At 34.9% G+C, this 19,008-nt stretch overlaps 1 protein-coding gene across 5 annotated transcripts in view; it reads right to left on the bottom strand.

Moving 5' to 3' along the window:
- Window positions 1-16,452, bottom strand: part of LOC5568986 (alpha-actinin, sarcomeric) — a 40,287-nt gene extending 23,835 nt beyond the window's left edge. For 2 of the 5 annotated variants that reach the window (XM_021852777.1, XM_021852782.1), the window contains exons 1-2: window positions 16,335-16,452; window positions 15,869-16,081 (exon numbers count right to left, since the gene is read on the bottom strand). In XM_021852777.1, the coding sequence (XP_021708469.1) occupies window positions 15,869-15,985 (117 nt within the window). In that variant the 5' untranslated portion in view covers window positions 15,986-16,081; window positions 16,335-16,452. Of the gene's footprint in view, window positions 1-15,868; window positions 16,082-16,192 lie in introns of all 5 variants that reach the window. The other 3 variants (XM_021852781.1, XM_021852780.1, XM_021852779.1) reach the window with 3 other exon arrangements.
- Window positions 16,453-19,008: the final 2,556 nt, after the last annotated feature.

The raw sequence follows: 19,008 nt of genomic DNA, 5'->3' as shown, positions 1-19,008 counted from the left end.
GAGGGGGTGAGGATTAAGATATCTTACGGGCTTTACAATTTATTTTTAATTGTCATACAAAAAATCTTAGCATGGGGGGAGGGGGGTTGAAAACCCCGGAAAATTGTAACGCATCAGGGGGAGGGAGGAGGTCTTACATAGTGTTGGGGGAGGGAGGGGGTCTGAAATTGGCAAATTTTGCCTTACGTAATATTTGAATGAACCTTTACGTAATTAATGGACAGCTCCTTATGGTCGAAAGATCATTTAATTATAGGAGAATTGCATTTCATTTATACATTATTTTTTTCTCAACCACTAGAAATGTCCTTATATGTATAATACATGAATTTCTCCAAGGGTTTCTTTAGGAACAGTTCAACAATTCATTTGGAGGAACTTTTTGGGAAGTCTTTTAAAAACCTTCGGAGAGAATACCTAGATGAAATTCTAGGAAAACATTACCTGAAGAAATCCTTGCAGGAATCGTTGCAAGATTTTTTATATGTAATACTTGAACTGATTCCTGAAATAATCCGAAAAGTAATGCTTCGAAATATATACAGGGCAGTTTCCTATCCAAACCCAACAAGCATTCCTTAAGAAATAGCTAGGGCATCTAGAAAAAAAAAAGAAAATTACATGAAAAATCCCTAGAATAATTCTTGGGGAATGTCTGCCTAGGATTAAGCTTGAAAACATTTGTGAAATTCCTGGTCGAATATTTGATACATTTTCAAGATAAATGTTTAGATCTCTAAGAATGCAGTTTGTCGTAAATTATGTAAGAATTTTAGGTTGAAAAATTACTGGAATTTCTGGAAAAAATTTCTCAATGAGTTCTCAGTTGCATCTTTGAACATTTTTTTTTTCGTTAGTCTCTGATTGCTTCAAGAATTTCCAAAGAAAATTTAAAGAAAGGGTTTTTTTCGAAGACTATATTTAATGACACATTCAAATTCTTAACAGATTGAAGGATCTGAATTTATTCAGAAGATACACTCTACGAACTGAGATGGGGAAAGGGGAAAGTGTCTATATTTTTTTAGGAATCAATTCAAAATTTTGCCATGTTTTTTTTTTTCAAATTCGTTTTTTTTTTCTTGAGATATCCTCAAGATATTTCTTTAGACATTACTAGGTACTGTTATTTTTTATGGGACTCGACCATATTTATTTCACATAGAAAATTAGTGGAATTTCTGGTAAAAGTCTTTCAAGAAGTTCTCTACAGCATATCTGAACATTTTTTTATTAGTGAAAATGGATTTTGGTTGTATTTTTCAGGAAGCTTATGGAGTTATTTGTGGCAGAATCTTAATAGAGTTTTCAGAAGCAATTTGTTAGAAGATATCTTGGGGAATTACTGACATATGAAGAAAAAATATCTGGACGAAGATTAAAATGAATGAAAAAAAAAATCGAAGTGATTCCTAAGATGAAATTTAGGGTATTATTCTTGACCGAGTTCAAAGGGGAATGCATTTTTTTATATATAGAAAAATTCCCGAATCTGCCATCTTAAACAAATACTTGAAGAAATCCATATAAACATCCCAGTCTGCTTTTGACTAGAGTTTCTGAAACAATAAAGCACTTCCTTGTGATTTAAAGATCTGTTAGGATTACATATACGAACTCTTGGTGTCTTGAGAGAATTTCTTTGTGAAAAGATTTCATAGCAGTATTCGGAGGAAATCATAAATGAATTTCTGGGAACTTCTTAGAGGCATTCCAAAAAAAATCTTAAGGTATTGCTGAATACTTGCTGGAGAAATTCGAATTAATCCCAAGAGCGATTACTGGAATAAACTCTGGAACCCCGGTGTCTTAAAAGAAACTCTGTAAAAATTTTGCAGCAATTTCATAGAAGCTTTCGGAGGTACTCATGGTTGAAAATCTGAGAAAATTCTTAGAGGCATTCAAAAAATATCTTAAGGCACTTGCTGGAGAAATTCGAGAAACTCATAAGAACGATTTCTGGAATAAACCTTGGATCCCAGGTGTTTTAAAAAAAACTCTTTGTTAAAATTTTGTAAAAGTCTGATAGCAGTTTTTGGAGAAATTAATGGATGGATTTCAGGGGAAATTCTTAGAGGCATTCGCAAAAAATACCTGCTGGAGAAAAACATTAGAATGACAATTAAAAGAAACCCTAGAATGATCATTAAAAAATGCTCGAGGAATCAAAAGAACAAAATTTAGTGTTAATGTTAATTTTATATAAATACTTGGAAAAACAGACCTAAACTATGTTTCTTGTAAGAATTTCTGAAACAATTCATAAAACACTTCCTTGTGCTTTGAACATCCTTCATGATTTCATACAAATTAAATCTTTGGGAAAATGTTACAGTGATTGCATAGCTGTTTTCGGAGGAGTTCATGGATGGATATGAGGGAAAATTCTCAGAGGCTTTCCCAGAAACTGCTGAAGGTAATGCTGAGGGCTTGCTGGAGTAACTCGAGGTACTTGCTCCAATGAACGATTCCTACATTTCATTACCAGTTGCCCGCTACACGAACGCAGTAAAATCTCATGTTCCAAAGATTTTTACCATATCAACAGTGTAGTAAACTTTTTGGATTATGTTTTTGAGAAGCTGATACAAATATTAAAGGTAATCGCTTGTTATGCATATCACGACCACTTATTTGTTGGTAAATGCTAATTGTAGGAAAAAGAATAAAATTTTACAAAAAATGTAGCTCTAAAATTAAAAATGTTCGACCACCTCCTTTTCTCTTTCCTTTTTTCAGGGGTCGCCCTTTTCTCCGAAATTAAAACTGTTGAATGGATCACACAGTTTTAGCTTACTCACTCCCCTCTCCCTCTTCCAGCTTTGCGACCACGCAAAATGTTTTTTTATCTCGATAATCATGACTTAGCTGATAAGTACTTGTTGGAAACCACTAAATGCTAAGTATTCAGTCCGTGAAATAAATTTAGATTCTACGTCACGAGCCCAAAAGTTACTTGCTCGCTAGCCCAAATAGCTCTTGCCATAATGATGCAAAAATTGATTTATTATAATTTTACTGTTATTTTTCCTCTCTTGAAAGTCGATGACTTATCACCATTGAAACTGTTGGCGCCATGAGTAACCATATAGTCTGTTGAAGTTTTTCTTTTTCAACACACATGCTGCAACGTTAACGACTTTGGAACTATCCATATTCACTCACGTGGCATTCGGAAAATTCTTTTTGGGTCATTCGGGAAAATGTTATAGAATCAGTCATATCAGCATCTCCTGATGTTCGAGAGAATAAAAAAACTTTTTTTAAATACACTATATTTTTAATTGAGATTACAAAATTGATATGTAAGGTTTACAACCATTTGTTCCAATGCATAACGTAGTGGTCGAAAGTTCATTTAATTGTTGGAGAATGGCATTTCATTCATGCATCCTTTTCTCTCAACCGCCAGTAAAGTCCTTATATAATACTTCAAGTTCACCTGTTGCAAATATATGTATGTACTTTTCACGAAATAAAAATACATTTTACCATCAATCCCACTCATGAGTGTGCGACGAAACGCCTATCATTGAAAAGTTGGACGACTATTTATAGCGTTCACGTCTATAACCATCTGGAAGATTACTTTCGTTCTTTTCAGTTGGCATGACGTGAAAACCGTCGAACAAAACCAACCACAGACATCTGCTTGGTCTAAAAATAGTTACGCATATATCTACACAAGTTTACTGAAACATAAACAAATTTTCTGGCACCAAATATCTTAGCTCTCACATTCGTTCATGAAATGCTTCAGTTGCTAGAAAATATAAACAACCGGTCGATTAGTCATTCGCGTTTAATAATAATTAGGCAGCGCTCAGGTGTCCGCTCTTGAGAATTGTATCACACCTATATGCATATAATGCAACCATGTGCAGAAGGATGCAAATTCGTAATGTTTGCTCGTCTATACTTAATGTGAGCTGGGGCTCGGTTCAATATTCATTTCACTCGCATCTTCAAGAGCACGGTTACAATAATCTTTAAAGCGCACTCAAAATATGCCTTATTGTGCACAAATAACGAGTACATTTTTCACGAAACCGTGATATTGAAAATTGGGATCAGGTATCCCACAGCCATTGGACAACCATTGTATAAGTACACCCGAAAAGAAGTCATAATGCTTTTTTTCAGGCGTAGGGGCAGGTGGGACAATATGGTCATACGGGACAATATAGGCCATGGCCACCCTTTAAACAGATTTTGAACCCGATAATATTAGGCCATCATAAAGGATGCTTCAATGAGGGACCACCGTGAAAATTGGGTGAAAGTCTGATTTTATACTTCATATATTCACGAAAATATAAACAAATGCTCCCAGGTCGAAAATGTTTTAAGATTCTATGTTTAAAAATGAGCTTTGCATAAAGTTTTGTCTATTGTATTGACATTTTTTCGCAGCAGTTCGTTCTTCCACTGTCGGGCATTTTGTGCACAAAATTGTATAAATTCTAAAAAAAATCATTCAAAACAGAACTCATTTTTATATATTTTTTTTCTAATTCAAAATACAGCGGATATTTAAATTATTAAAACTAATAATATTTTGAGTGATTTCACCTGGTGCTGAACTGTTTAACCGTTGATTTGAAAAAAAAAATCAAATTTTGTGATAGTGAGCATACGTAGTTCTCTTTCAAAATTCCATGTCGATTGCTCATAGGTAAACAAAGTTACAGCACCCAAAAGTTGAGCATTTTGTATATAAAACGACTTCAACTAATATTATCTTGAACACTATTGCCCCGTGTTTTATTGCCCCGTTGGGGGATTATTTTGCCCCGTAAAGGGTCGGTGTTCCCTTAGTAGACAGTCCCCTATAGTCGCACTAGTTGCTTTTTACGGCCGTTTTGCTGTAAACCGTTTCAAAATATTTTTTGACATGAAGGTCAGGAGCTATTTATTTAAATACCATTGATACACAGCTTGATTTTCTTCAAAAAATTATCGAAATAATTAGTTTTGCTTAAAGTTTGAGCTCCCTTGCGTCTATAGTAAACCTATTGTTCCTATAGAAGCACTACTGAGAGAAACTATTTTGTATTATACGAAATAATTGATGAATTAAGAACTTTTTTTTACATCAAACGAAAGCTTTGATCTACACTTTGTAGGAAAAATATAAAAGTTTTGTAAAAATACGGTTTTGATTTGTATTTTGAATACGCCGTGATGCTAGTGCTACTATAGGAACATAAATTAGAAATAGACTACTTTAGGCACATGTGTTCTTATAGTGACACAAGCGATAAAAAATACAAATATATGAGTTTTCGTAGTTTTCATGTTTTTCCCACAAAACCAAGATAAAAAGTTTTCGGATGATGTAAAAATAATGACACTAACGTTATTTTTCGATTTTATACGAATATTTGTTCTTAGTTATGCGGCTATTGGTACATCGACCCTAGTGTAGTACACAAAATAATGTTTATCAAAAATGTTTGCAAAAAAGTTTCAGTAACCTTTTGTGCAAAATACAACCGTGGTATGGAAACAGATACTTCACACTGCAAATCTACCTTATGGGACGATTAATTTGTAATGTGTTTCTATGTTTTCTTAGAATAAAATGTAGTAATGATAATAATGGTATGAATCAAATGTAGTAAAGTAAAGTTTACTACATTCTCGATAGTACACGCTACATGTAAAACACGAGTGGAACGGGTGCAGGTTGTTAGACCGAAGGCCATTCGACCTAACGATTAAGTAGAACTATCGGCTATTTTCGGCCTAATGACCCTTTTGGTCTAACGGTATAGAACCTTAGATTTATGCATAGAAATTGAAAAACAAGAACATCAAAAAAAAAAATCCGGATAATCGAATCCCGGGTAATCGAGTCCCCAGATAATCGAGTCCCCAGATAATCGAGTCTCCGGATAATCGAGTTTGACCTGTACTACAATGCTGGTAGCAGGCTCGGGTTTGAAAAAACGTTGGGAAGAAGAAGATTAGAGTTTCGAAGAGCCCAGAGCCGTGACATTCTTTTGTTTTGAACGGTCATGGTTTGCTTTGGATTTTGATGGTCGTGTAGAAACATGTGAATGTCGAGGTGGTAAATGTTTGCTACAGTACATTTCCCATCCCTGGCTGGTAGTTAGCTTCAGAGGTTGTTTCGCATGCTATGAGGTTGTTGAAATGAATGGAATAATTAAAATTTGAGTAAATATTGTGGGAAAACGATGTCAGCTTCGAAATCTAGAAAGGTATTTTGATATTTCCGTATAAACTCGGATATTTCGAAAAGAATTTTGAAATTCCGGCAAGGAATTTTGAATTTATTTGTGAGATCTGGTACTCTTTCAGGCGTTACGTACCAAGTGAGACAGAGCCTACTTCTCAGCTTAGTGTTCGTATGAGCACTTATACAGTATGGTCCATAAAAAATGCGAAAATCGTCATATCATGTTTCATGGTAGTTTTTATATAGAAAATGTGAATGAAACATAAATATTGTTCATTACTTGTATTGTTTAATCTATTTAGACTCAGTTTTTCGATTTGGACATGATTTTTATCTGTTACTTTCACCTTACCATAGGGAATTGGAAGCATACCTTCAAATTTTATCATGCGGACGTCGAGTTCAATATCTGTGTGATGAAAGCTTCTAAAACATCAACGATGGCGTGAGATTCTTTACAGGCCTTGTCTCCAGCATGCGCCCATATCAAATGATAGAATCGGTTCATACCTGGGTAATTGGAGTCTTAAACATATTTTCGAAAAAAAACGGCTCATTTTGGAGAGCATTGATTGAATCTTCATATAAGTGTGATAAGCGGCTCCGTTTTGCTCAAAACCTATGAGCTAGTATTGATATAAATTGTCTCTAACCGAAGGAACAAATTTTATCCTCAAAAATCTGTTATAGGCCTCCGTATTTATTTTTTATTCAACTTCAACAAAAAATAAATAAAGGCATATCAAACGCAAATGCCCTCAAAACTATGACCCTGGCAAAATATTTTATTGTGATCATGAAGAACACGTTCTTTAAGAACTCCTCTATTTTCTGATACCAAAAAACTAAAATTTTCAACAATAAAGTGTGATTTTTGAAGGTGGAAAGTTTATCACCAGGGATACGACAATCAGACGGGCAGTGCGTCGAGAAGGCCCGAGAAGTAGTCAGTTTTTTTTCCCTCTCGGGCGACGCGTTTTTTTTCTGCCGGGCAGTGCGTCGAGAAAGCCCGAGAAATCGCCAGTTTTTTTTTCTCGGGTTGCGCTTTCTTTGGAGTGCATGGAGAAAGCCCGAGTATTTTTAGTCTGTTTTCCTCGGGTCGCGCGCCCTTTTTTTTCTGAGTATTTTTATATGGCCGAGCAAACGAGTGAAGCTGAAAGTGGATTGTGGCTGCTCAATTAAGGATGAAGGATCAATTGGTGAGCTCGTTTCATGCTTTTTTTTTTTAATCTGTAAAATATCTATGACCGCACATTTAATCGTTACATAAATATGATTTTTCAACAAACTATCAATGGTTCGCCACTGTAAGTGTCGGCATAAGAATATTATGTGGTGGTCCAGCCAATCGATTTTTTTTTTCAATTTGAGTAAAATATTGTAACACATGCTTTCGTCCTAATAGCTGTAGGAATGTTGCTTTTAGCTATTTGTTCAACTAACTTTGAATGGTTCGTCACTTCAAGTAACGACATTATTTTCTCATATTTGGAAGTTTTTTCATGTCAAAAGTTATTATATTCCTAAGTTTGTTTATATCGCACAAATGGTCGTTTATCATGGTCTAATCGCTTATCAAAGTGAATCCTGTGACCCAACAATCCTCCCCATTAACAACCATCCCTCCCAGTGACCTTTGTAGAGATGCAGAGGAAAACACGATCTCCAAATAGCAAAGGTTACACACTAACATTCCTCCCCTCAATCCCACCTGACTGCAAGGACGTGGCCGGCGCCATTATTGACCATGTATAGTTAGAGGTACTGAATTATGCACACTGAAGAAGATTATGGCCAATCCCAGCCGAACTTCTAGTTGATTCTTTGTGCATATTCACTGACTTCGGTCAATCACGGAATAGCAACCATTGATATGTGTAGTCAGTCTAAGCTAAGCTAAGCTAGGGGTATACGACAATCAGACGCTGTTTCTAGCTTTGGGCGGAAAAACCCTTTGATCTTATTTGCTTTATTACATTATTTAGGACAGTAAGAAAAATATGACAAAAATTGTCCTGGATAGCGAAGTTGTGTCAGAATATACTACAATAATCAGAAATTACATTCACTATCAAAAACAATGAAAATAACGCCTGTGGATGCTATATTCACGTTCAAACAATATTCGCATTTTTTTATGGGCCATACTGTAGTTATAAACTGAAAGCTTTCAATGCCAATTAACTATTTTGCATGTGTATATCGTGTGGCTGGGACGAAGATACTCATTACGATAATAATGGTTATGGAGCTGAAGCTATTTATAAAGTAATTCTTAATTTTTTTTTTTTTTTTTATTTTTTTTGTATGGTATTCAGTTGGAGCTGCCTGACAGCTTAACTTGTCAAGGCTGAACCCTCGGTCTGGCTTTTGCCAAGTTTCCCCTCTTCTTCTTCTTTCTGGCATTACGTCCCCACTGGGACAGAGCCTGCTTCTCAGCTTAGTGTTCTTATGAGCACTTCCACAGTTATTAACTGAGAGCTTACTATGCCAATGACCATTTTTGCATGCGTATATCGTGTGGCAGGTACGAAGATACTCTATGCCCTGGGAAGTCGAGAAAATTTCCAACCCGAAAAGATCCTCGACCGGTGGGATTCGAACCCACGACCCTCAGCTTGGTCTTGCTGAATAGCTGCGCGTTTACCGCTACGGCTATCTGGGCCCCTACCCCTCTACCAGGACCAATACTCAGACGGACTAGGCAATGGCGCCCACATGAACACTGCTTTTTTTATTAGTATTGTGAAGTGGTAGTTTTTGAAAAGTACCCATATTCCCTTGCTTCTGAGAAAAGGAAGCATTGTGAAAATCAGAAGCTCCATCAGAATTTGTTTGAAATAGTAGTGTAGTAGTGTCATTACTAATACTGTCTAGTCGAAATGGTTTTGAATAATTTGTCATTCAAGTGCTATTCTGATTACTCCCGTCTTTTACGTAAGATTAGAGTTTTAAATGTCAATTGTCGTCAAGTCTTAACAAAATTAGGCTGTTTAGTAAGAGTTCTAGTTAATTTCATTTTTGGTTGTTAAAAGTTTTTATTGGTCATTACGTTCATATATCCTTAAAGAAAAAAGTCACTTTCCTTGTCTGTTCAACTATTTTTCGAAACTATCAAATGTACCCTAATGATCGATCTCAGCGTCTTACTTTCCATAGTCATTTTTATAGTGAATATTGAAGAGTAATGTTACCTTAGGCTTCTATTACAGTCTCCTACAAGATTCACTTTTCGGTGGCAAATGCAATGCTTCACAACGCCTACTTTCTACTTGTAAATTTTGCGAAAATGAAGCTGGAATTAGATTATTTATACCGCTGTTACAAAAGAGGTATTTCTTATTATGGCAATGTAAAAACCATATTAAAATAAGATTGTCGCCACTTATTTCTACTCAGTGAATCAACTAGTCATTTTCCTAAGAGTTCCTAAGTATTCCCTACGTCGTATATGATAACGATGTATCTAGCTAGCTAATAGTAAGAGTGGCTACGGATCATTCTGGTTAGCAAAAGGCAAACTGAACGTCACCAATAGTATTAATGTCCACTTCGAATAGTTTAATTATTTGAAATGGGCATCAATTCTATCAATGACGCAGAATGTCCGCCGGATCACATCCGAGATATTATTGCGTCTATGCCAAATGAATTATGACGCGGCTTTAAACAAAAAATGCCAAAATGTGATACCACCACTACAGGTTACGCCTTTGGTTTCCATCATATGGGCTAATGGATTATGCCCTCCCATCGCGGCAAGGTCGCATAACCAAGGGGAGGGCTAAAGTAATTCTTAATTTTACGTTAGAATTCCGACATCCCAGATTCTTTGATTTCCTTTGGAATTCCGGAATCCTAATAGGAAATCTGGAATTTCGAAAGGCGTTCTAGATTTGTTATATTAATTCTGGGATTTTGGAAGCCTTTCTGGGATTCTTGTGGGAATATTGTGTATCCGGTATTTCAGGGTGACCAGCGCACCGGGAAATCGGGAAAACCGGGAAAAAGCCGGGAATTCCAAATTACCGGGAGAAAACCGGGAAATATACGGGAATTTCAATCAACGCCGGGAAAATGTTGCATACTAGTACTTATGAAACTGGCTAATAGTGTTTTTCATGATGTTTCAAAAAGCATTTCATGTTACAAAATACAATGTTAGGGTGTTATCAATTACATTTGTCTAAGCAAGCTTGCAATTCACGAAGCTCCAAGACTAACTTTCTATGAATCTTAGCTAGAAGTCCATCCACTCAATACTTAGGTGTTATTACCTAAATTATGTTTTTGGCATCCTTAGGATAAAATTATTTCAATCATTTTTAAGAATCAACTTATAGGAAAGTTTACCTAACTTTTCAAAAACATTATCTCTATGAATTTGACATATAAATATAAATATAACAACGTTTCTTTTGGAATTTAAAAATATATCTTTTCGAAAAAATATACGGAATATTTAAACATATGATCGTTGCAAAAGAGTTGATATTCGCTTCTTGTTTGATAATGCTAAAAATATTACAAAACTAATCCATTCCAGAATTATAAATATCTGTGTTATTTTGTCAGAAATAATTGCCCAGAGAAAAACTTCTATGTTTTTGGGGGCATATCATATATTTAATTAGTTTCGAATGCTTTACGAATTTCCATGCCGATGAACGACATTTTCGACATTTTTTAAAGTATACCACTAAACATTTTCATAAAAATAATAAATTCCACGGCTCAGTATGCTGTTCGGCAACAGAAGCAGCCAAGAAATTTTCTACTGCGAAATGAAAAAAAAAAATTTCATCTCAACTGCGTACTGCAAAAAAAATTGATATTGTTGGTCATTTCTGAAAATAAATTTTAAAGTCGCGGCAACAAATCTGATTTCCGTTTTATTTTTCGGATGTACCGTAATAGTAATGCTCTGGTGTATGGCCAAAATAACTCGTACTTGAAGTCGTTTGAAATGGTAAAAAAGTCGTAATAAACATATTTTTTTGCTTTTAATGTAACCGGGAATATTTCTGAAATTCCGGGAAAAAACCGGGAGAAAACCGGGAATTTGAAATTGACTTTTCACTGGCCACCCTGGGTATTTGATCTGACTATTAATCTTTTGAAATTATTTTGGTATCTTTAAGACGGTATTTCTGTAAGGATATATGAGATTTTAGTGGAATTCCTGCAAATTCTGGTCCGAATGTTTCGAATTCCTGTACAAACTTTAGATTTCCAGTTCCGTTTGGATTTTAGAGCAAATCTTTAATTATAGATAATCCTGGTGCTTCAGAGGGAATACCCATTGATTACTAATGATTGCTACCGGAATCACTACAATTCTCATAAAAATTTCAACATTTATTCATTGAATCGAATGAAATATATGAGTTTAATAAGAAACACAGCAATCTTACCGGACTCATGAGAGTTTTTACCTGAATTCCTAGAGATTCCTTCCAGAGTTGCAAAAAAATCTTTCTCAATTCAATCACTATTGTGGAACTTTATTTTTATTTATAGGAATTCCAGGGATACTACCGTGAAACCTATAGAAATAAAGAGAATACCACATAAATACGTCGGGGCCCAGATAGCCGTTGCGGTAAACGCGCAGCTATTCAGCAAGACGCTTGAGGGTCGTCGGTTCGAATCCCACCGGTCGAGGATCTTTTCGGATTAGAAATTTTCTCGACTTCCCAGGGCATAGAATATCTTCGTACCACACGATATTCCCATACAAAAATGGTCATTGGCACAGTAAGCTCTCAGTTAATAACTGTGGAAATGCTCATAAGAACACTAAGCTGAGAAGCAGGATCTGTCCCAGTGGGGACGTAATGCCAGAAAGAAGAAGACCACAAAAATACTAAGAATCCCATATCCATCATCGGAATTCAACATCCGTAAAAATCGCAGAGGAAGCTCAAAATTTTACCGCTCTTTCATCGAAATCTCATTATTGGAGTCTTGAAAATGCTAGGAACTTTATAATATCATAATTGCTGTAATCTCAAGATCCCGACATTGGATACAGATTTGTAGTTAAAATTCCAAAAGTCACAGGAGTTGGCGAAGACGGGAAATCACACAGAAACATCTTTGATGTCAAGCCTTCACAAAATAATGCACATAAAACGGAATGCCAGGTTTATCGCAAATTTTCACTACAAATAGTGTATAATACATAACCTACAGGAATTTGTGCGAAGTGTCGCGTAATTGGTTAGAGTAAAAGCTCAATTAAGCGATGTATAAAAAAATCTAGTAATATTCATAATTTCACTTGATTTGTAGTGTAAATATGCGACAAATCTGGCATTCCCTTAATTTGCTTCACACTTCATTTTACATGGATTTTTTTTTCTTTGGTGCAGTATCAGTTGGCAGCTCACTGCTACCCGTATGTACTCTAATGTTCGACAGTGCTACGTACTACATGTTCAAACAGTTTTTTTATTCATACCAAAAGTATAGAAAACTCTGTGGATTTTGTTTTTGAGTAGATGCTACATGTAGTAAAGTTAAGCGCTTTTTATTCATACCTGTAAGAATAATTTCTAATATTTAAATAAACTTAAATGAACCAAGTATGACAAGCATTTTAAATTTACCCATTATACTTGTCCGTCAAATTCTGAAACTAGAAAAAAAAATGAAAAAAAGATGTCAAACTTTGGTTAACCCAATTTTTTCAGATCAGTCTACATTAGCGATCACCAAACTGCGGCTATGTAAGCTAGTTTATAGAAAATGTGCCGTTTCTGTCTTCAAATGCATTTAAATGCATATTCGCTAGGGTGATTACTCCAGAGAGTGAAGTGACTTTTTTGCGATTGTTAATTTGTTAAACTTCAAGGGAAATTAAAATAATTTGGACAGACCGTAACGCGTACATATACAATTTGAACATTTCCATTTGATTTGTCCGTAAATATCTTATTTATATACCTACGTGTAACATTCTGTCCAAAATTCATTTTTACCCTTGTTAGTAACTAGGATAATAAATTATTCACGGCTTCGGTACCATTCGACTATTATCGACAATCAAAATTAAAACGCCTAAATCACTGTTGTGTCAAAACACGCGACGACTCCTTATTTTGTCAGCTTCCCTCTGGCGAGATTTCCGAGACCGACAAAACAATTTCACCAGAGAAGCCATTAATTAAAATGAATTTGCCTCATAATGGTACTTATTTGGATTTGCCGAAGAGAACGAGACTGCCAACATGACCTTGACATGAGATATCCGAGGCGTTGTAAAAACGTTCCCAAACATTTTTTAACAAGTTGGCAGAATTAATCGATAGAGGGTTGAGCAGCACATAAATGAAAACAGACAGACACGTAATTTGTGTGCGTATGTTCAAGAAAATTACAAAACACTTAGAAAGCCGAGAATATGTAAATTCTCATATATAAAGTCAAAATACTCTAATTTTGAATTGAAAACGAAAAATAAACTTGTCCGAGCTAATAGCAACCTTTCTCTGAGATTTTGAATCATTAAATATGTATTGAAGAACCTTTGGGGCCTGAACAACTGCGCAAAATTTAGACGCGATCAGTTAGTTTCGTCTGATTTGAAATTTTCTCAATTTTCACGGCATAGCGTATCTTCGTGCTTGCCTCACGATATACACATATGCAAAAATGGTCGATTGACAAAGAAAGCTTGCAGTTAATAATTGTGGAAGTGCACATAAGAACACAAACTGAGAAGCAGGCTCTGTCCTAGTTGGGAAGAAACGCTTGTAAGAAGAAAAAATGTGCCATCCTAAACCTACCTAAAACAGGTGTTATACTGCAACGAAGGTCAAGGTACTATAAAATTTTAATGGCCATCCTAAGTTTTCAGCACTACATACATGTCCCTATTTGCATAATTGTCCCATGTTTTATGGAACTTTCTATATACTGATGTATCCTGTCGAATGACAGTTTTGAAAAAGAGACAACATCAAGTTATCTTATTGTAAAGCCTTCTTGAAAAAAAGAGCTATGTGCCGGCAGTTCTAATTTGGCTATCAACCAAACAGCCTTATACAAACCCTCCCAAACCCGAAGTGCCTCTAAAACTGGACATTACATATACATGAGGCAGTTATGCGAACAAAGGCAGTGTATTGCTTACGTAGGAATTACTTTGCTGGCATTGACTAGTTGGTATATTTGCACTACAATACAACAAGATATTGAGTTATAACGTCGAAACAGCTTTTTTTTATTTTTCATAACAAAATCATGTAAAGGTATAGTTCTCAGAAGAAAAAATCAAAGGGATTCCCCCTAAAATATGTTATTCAGATTGTTTAGCTTTTAGCGGTGAAAAAATGCGTCCTTACGGTAAACTGATAATATCTGTCTTATCATAACGTGAACAAAGCCGGAAAAAATTCAATGAAATTATTTTGCTACATCTATACAAAGGTTTGTAAGCGTTGCGAAAATATTCATTTTTTGAAAATATCAATATCAATATTTTAACGTCGAAGATGCGTCAAATATATGGACACATTCCTTAAAAATATTATACAAATTTACACCAAATTATAATGTGATACACTAACGTGTTCTATTTTACGATTTCACTTATTCAGAACTATGAGCGCCTAATAGTTTCAATGGCATTACTAATGTTTGACATGATGAAAAAATATGAACAGGATCAGAAATGAGCATACATTTCTTTACAGTTACTCATCGATGGACTTAAAGTCTTGGTTTTGGGAGACGGTATAAATAGGGGAAGACGAAATTTATTTATAGTTATTCTTGATACGCCAGCCGAATCGTGCACATCGCCCCTCCTACACACAACTACAAGGCAAACATACAAGCGCTAATATTTCGTTGTACATTCTCCACATATTCCGTTTCTATAATTAGAATTTTCTTTTTCGAAATTTGTCCGGAAACCAGGCACGGATTTCGATTTTCATTACCAGTAAATTCTATGCTCCAATGGTACTGAGAAGTACAACGAACAAGTATACATAAAATCCATGAAACAAATTAAAAAAACTTACAGCGATGAAAGATAGCAAGCTTGTTGCAAAAGTTTCATTGGCATGGGATTGAATTGTTTGCAGTGAAAGAAATACATTTAAGAATTCCACAGTGTGTGCTAGCTGAGTGGTGTAAACATAGCCCCCGAAAGCACGTCACCTAACTACTACAGACGCCATCGCGAAAGTATTTTAAATTTTGGTCTCGAGCTAACAGCCATGATCCACTTATATATTTATAAACCAAAAATCTTAAAATATTTATCATTTTGGCATATTGTACACCATATATTCGTTTTTATAAATAAAACACATTGAATCACTTTCGGAATGTGCCATAGTGCGTTATGCCAAAAACTGTGATCACTTGATATCAATTCACGAAGTATTACTTGGTCACTTTTAATAGCTATCATTCTTTCTAACTATGAACACTTTAGAAAAGCTCGATTATAGTAACTTGTATTTTTGCATTACTTGAAAATATGCAATTTGAATGTCTAATCTAATCAGGCAAATTCGAATGTGTTGCTAACACATCACACGATTTTAAATATGCCAAGAGCACCATTTTTTTTCTCTAGCTGATCGTGCCAAATGGCATTGAACATGTACACTCTGGTGGTATCCACATTGAAAAATAAAATTTGCTCACCTTTTTTTGTTGTTTTTCCCAGGCAGGATCTAGGAGACCTTCGCGTTCCCACTCTTCTTCTTGTTCCATGTAGCTTTCTTCGCCGTACTGCACGGCATAGTCACCGTTTTCCATCATTATCCTTGCTTATTTTTTCAATAACTGGACCGAAAACCGTTAGCCGTCGTTAATCAATAGTGATCGATACAAACAATCGAAAAATGCCAGCAACACCTTTTAACGCACAATAGAGAAAGAAAAAAACGTTTCAATTAAAATTTTTCACCCCGATACGTTATGTAAGAAAGAATAAGCGAATGAGTTCGAAAATGAATAGAATCGCACTTAACGACCGGATTGCACAAACATGTTTCTGTTCTCGTATTAAATTAATTATTCATTTGATTAGCATGACTCGATGGCAACTTTCTAGTGCAGCAATTGATTTTTATCCAAATATGATTTCAACGAATGAGATTAGTATTACGTGCTACTTGTATATCGCTCGAACCGCTCGCGTTGGTAGCAAACTCAAAACTAACGTAAAATAGCCTGCTCGCGCATTGGCTATTTTTTCCACTCTTGCTTGTGAAAAGCTGACTGCGCACCCGTTTGCTGCGAAAAACCTTACATTGGGACGAGAAAGACGACTAGCGTCACATAAACTTGAGTCAATTTCATATTTCTGAATTGAATGATTGAATAAAAAAAAAACGTATCACAATGTTTTTTTTTTTTTTAATTTAATATTTAGCAAAGAACACTTATGCCATTCAATGTTATTGCAAGTACGATAACAGATTTATTCTCCTGCTTCAATCAGTCATACTCAATGGCATTTCTATTTATCTTCAATGGTAAGGTGAAGTTGGATATAATTGAATTGTATTTCCAAAGATTTGGGAGGTTTATATTGTGGCAGATTAGTCTATTCGTGAATATCACGGGAAATAAGGAAGGGTACAAGGGAAATGGCAAAGAACACTGCAAAACTTAATTAGATATAATTATTGCTGTTTTCTTTGTCTTACAATTTGGATTCTGTGGGGGTTGAAAAATCTGATCATTATTATTAAACCAACAATAAAGGAATCAATGATCGTTGAATGTTTTATTCCATGCTAAATTAACACAACATATGTAATCGAGCTTGGCGGATTTGACTTAATTAGGTTGAGCATATCATTCAAGAAGCATTACAATAGGGGTAGACAGGGCAAGAAGAAGACTGATAAATTGATTGAATTTGATCCCCTATGTTCAAAAGATATAAATAATGAAAACTGTCACCTCTCCAAAGCTTGACATGGTTCAGATGAAATTTGGTTGTGCACACGTATTTTGAAATTCATATGGAAATTACTATAGAAAGGGCCAACCTTTTGTATTCGGCCCTCTAATTCTTTGTCATAATATTTCATGGAAAAGTTAAGCCTTCTCAGATGAAGGCCTCCCAGCTTAAACGTTTCCGAAAAATATTGTTTTTAAGTCTAAATCATGCCGAAATGATAATTTAGTTACTTTCAAAGCCACCGCTTTTGCAATACAAACTAGTGGTTTTGATTACTTTGATCTATTCTTCCCGCCAAAAGCTTCATTGTTGCCTGTTGGTCTAATGATGAAAAAACGGGTTTTCTGAGGAAATTGAAAATGGCCGCCAAATTTTTTAGCTTCTAATGAAAGGTACATCCTTCCTCTATAAGATGACATTAAGTTTCTAATGTGTCCCAAGGGAAATATGAGACATATCACGCGAAGAAATACCTAAGATTTATCAAAAAATGGGCTTTTCGTGCAAACTGTTTAGCTAGTTGACGAGTGGTACGAGTGGTCCAAAAACCAAAAGTACCACTCTGTAGTTTTAGCGTATTCCAAGTGGCCAAATTTGCAGAAGCCAATATTTTTTTGTGAATATTCTAAATATCACAATACGACAAACATTCAATTTGATTATTTTGGCATTTTTTTTTTCAAAATAGTACAATTTTATTAACTTACAAACTCTTGAATGTAATTATATGAATTTCTCTCATTTAAATTTCAGATCAATCGGTTTGCTAGAGGCTGGGATACAAGTCAAAACGATTTTATTTTTAGCTTAAACTATTCCATATTCACTCAAAAACTAAATATGAAGTAGTTTAATGACGACATAACAATAAATCTAATATTACCGATTAATGCCTTTTACACTAATGCACGGTAATTGGAACCATATATATTGAAAAGGATCCATTCACCGTGCATTTGGGTTTCAACTGAAACACAATAAAAATTCTAATTTGCATAAAATCTCATTCCTCATACGATGAAATACATCTTGCTAATAGTACTTACAGCGAAAACTTGAAATTTTGAAAAATTTCATTGAACGATAGCAATGAAAAATGGGAATTTTTGGCGTTTTTACTGAATGTTGAAAAATCTAATTATCAAACAGAATTCATATGATTTTGACTACATAAACTAGTTTTTTTCAAAATTCATTGGAAAACTACTTCATTTCATCAGTTTTATCTTATTTTGCTGACAAAAGAATAATTTGTGAAAATTAAATCAATATTCTGTAGGAATTTGTATATGTGCACGGTGAATGGAGCCACGGTGAGTGGTGACTTAACGGTATGACTTTTGAAACTTTTTTGTATTTTTGAAAAAAATTGTTTGAAAAATTGTATTGTTGTATGGTCGGTGTTCAGACAGACTGGATCAAGTATTTTTTAATGATTTCAGGAAAACGTACCCCAAGCCATCGGAATGACAAAATATTGGAATTATTTGCTGTTATAATGGAACTTATCTGTTTAATGAAACATCTGTATCAAAATTCCATAAAAAAAATAGAATTGACAGAGTCCTAGATTTATTTTTAAAAGGCCAAAATATCATCTAGTTCGGTCTGTCTGAACACCGACCATATAACCTACAAATGCATGGGGTTCATTTAACGTGTAATATAAAAAATCGTACCTTTATATTTTTCTACTATCAACCTATCACAGAAGAAGAGCTTGGTGGTATTAAAATAAGTTCAAACCTGTTTTTCCGTTCATTATAGGAAAATAAAAAATATTTAAAATTTAGGGGGAGATCCCCCAGTGCCGGACAGCACCCAATACCGGATAAAGTCGAAACAATGAGAAATCATGGTCCAATCAAGA

The sequence above is a fragment of the Aedes aegypti genome, chromosome 3 (assembly GCF_002204515.2).
Source record: "Aedes aegypti strain LVP_AGWG chromosome 3, AaegL5.0 Primary Assembly, whole genome shotgun sequence".
NCBI lineage: Eukaryota > Metazoa > Arthropoda > Insecta > Diptera > Culicidae > Aedes > Aedes aegypti.
This window is presented reverse-complemented; position numbering and strand designations above follow the sequence as displayed.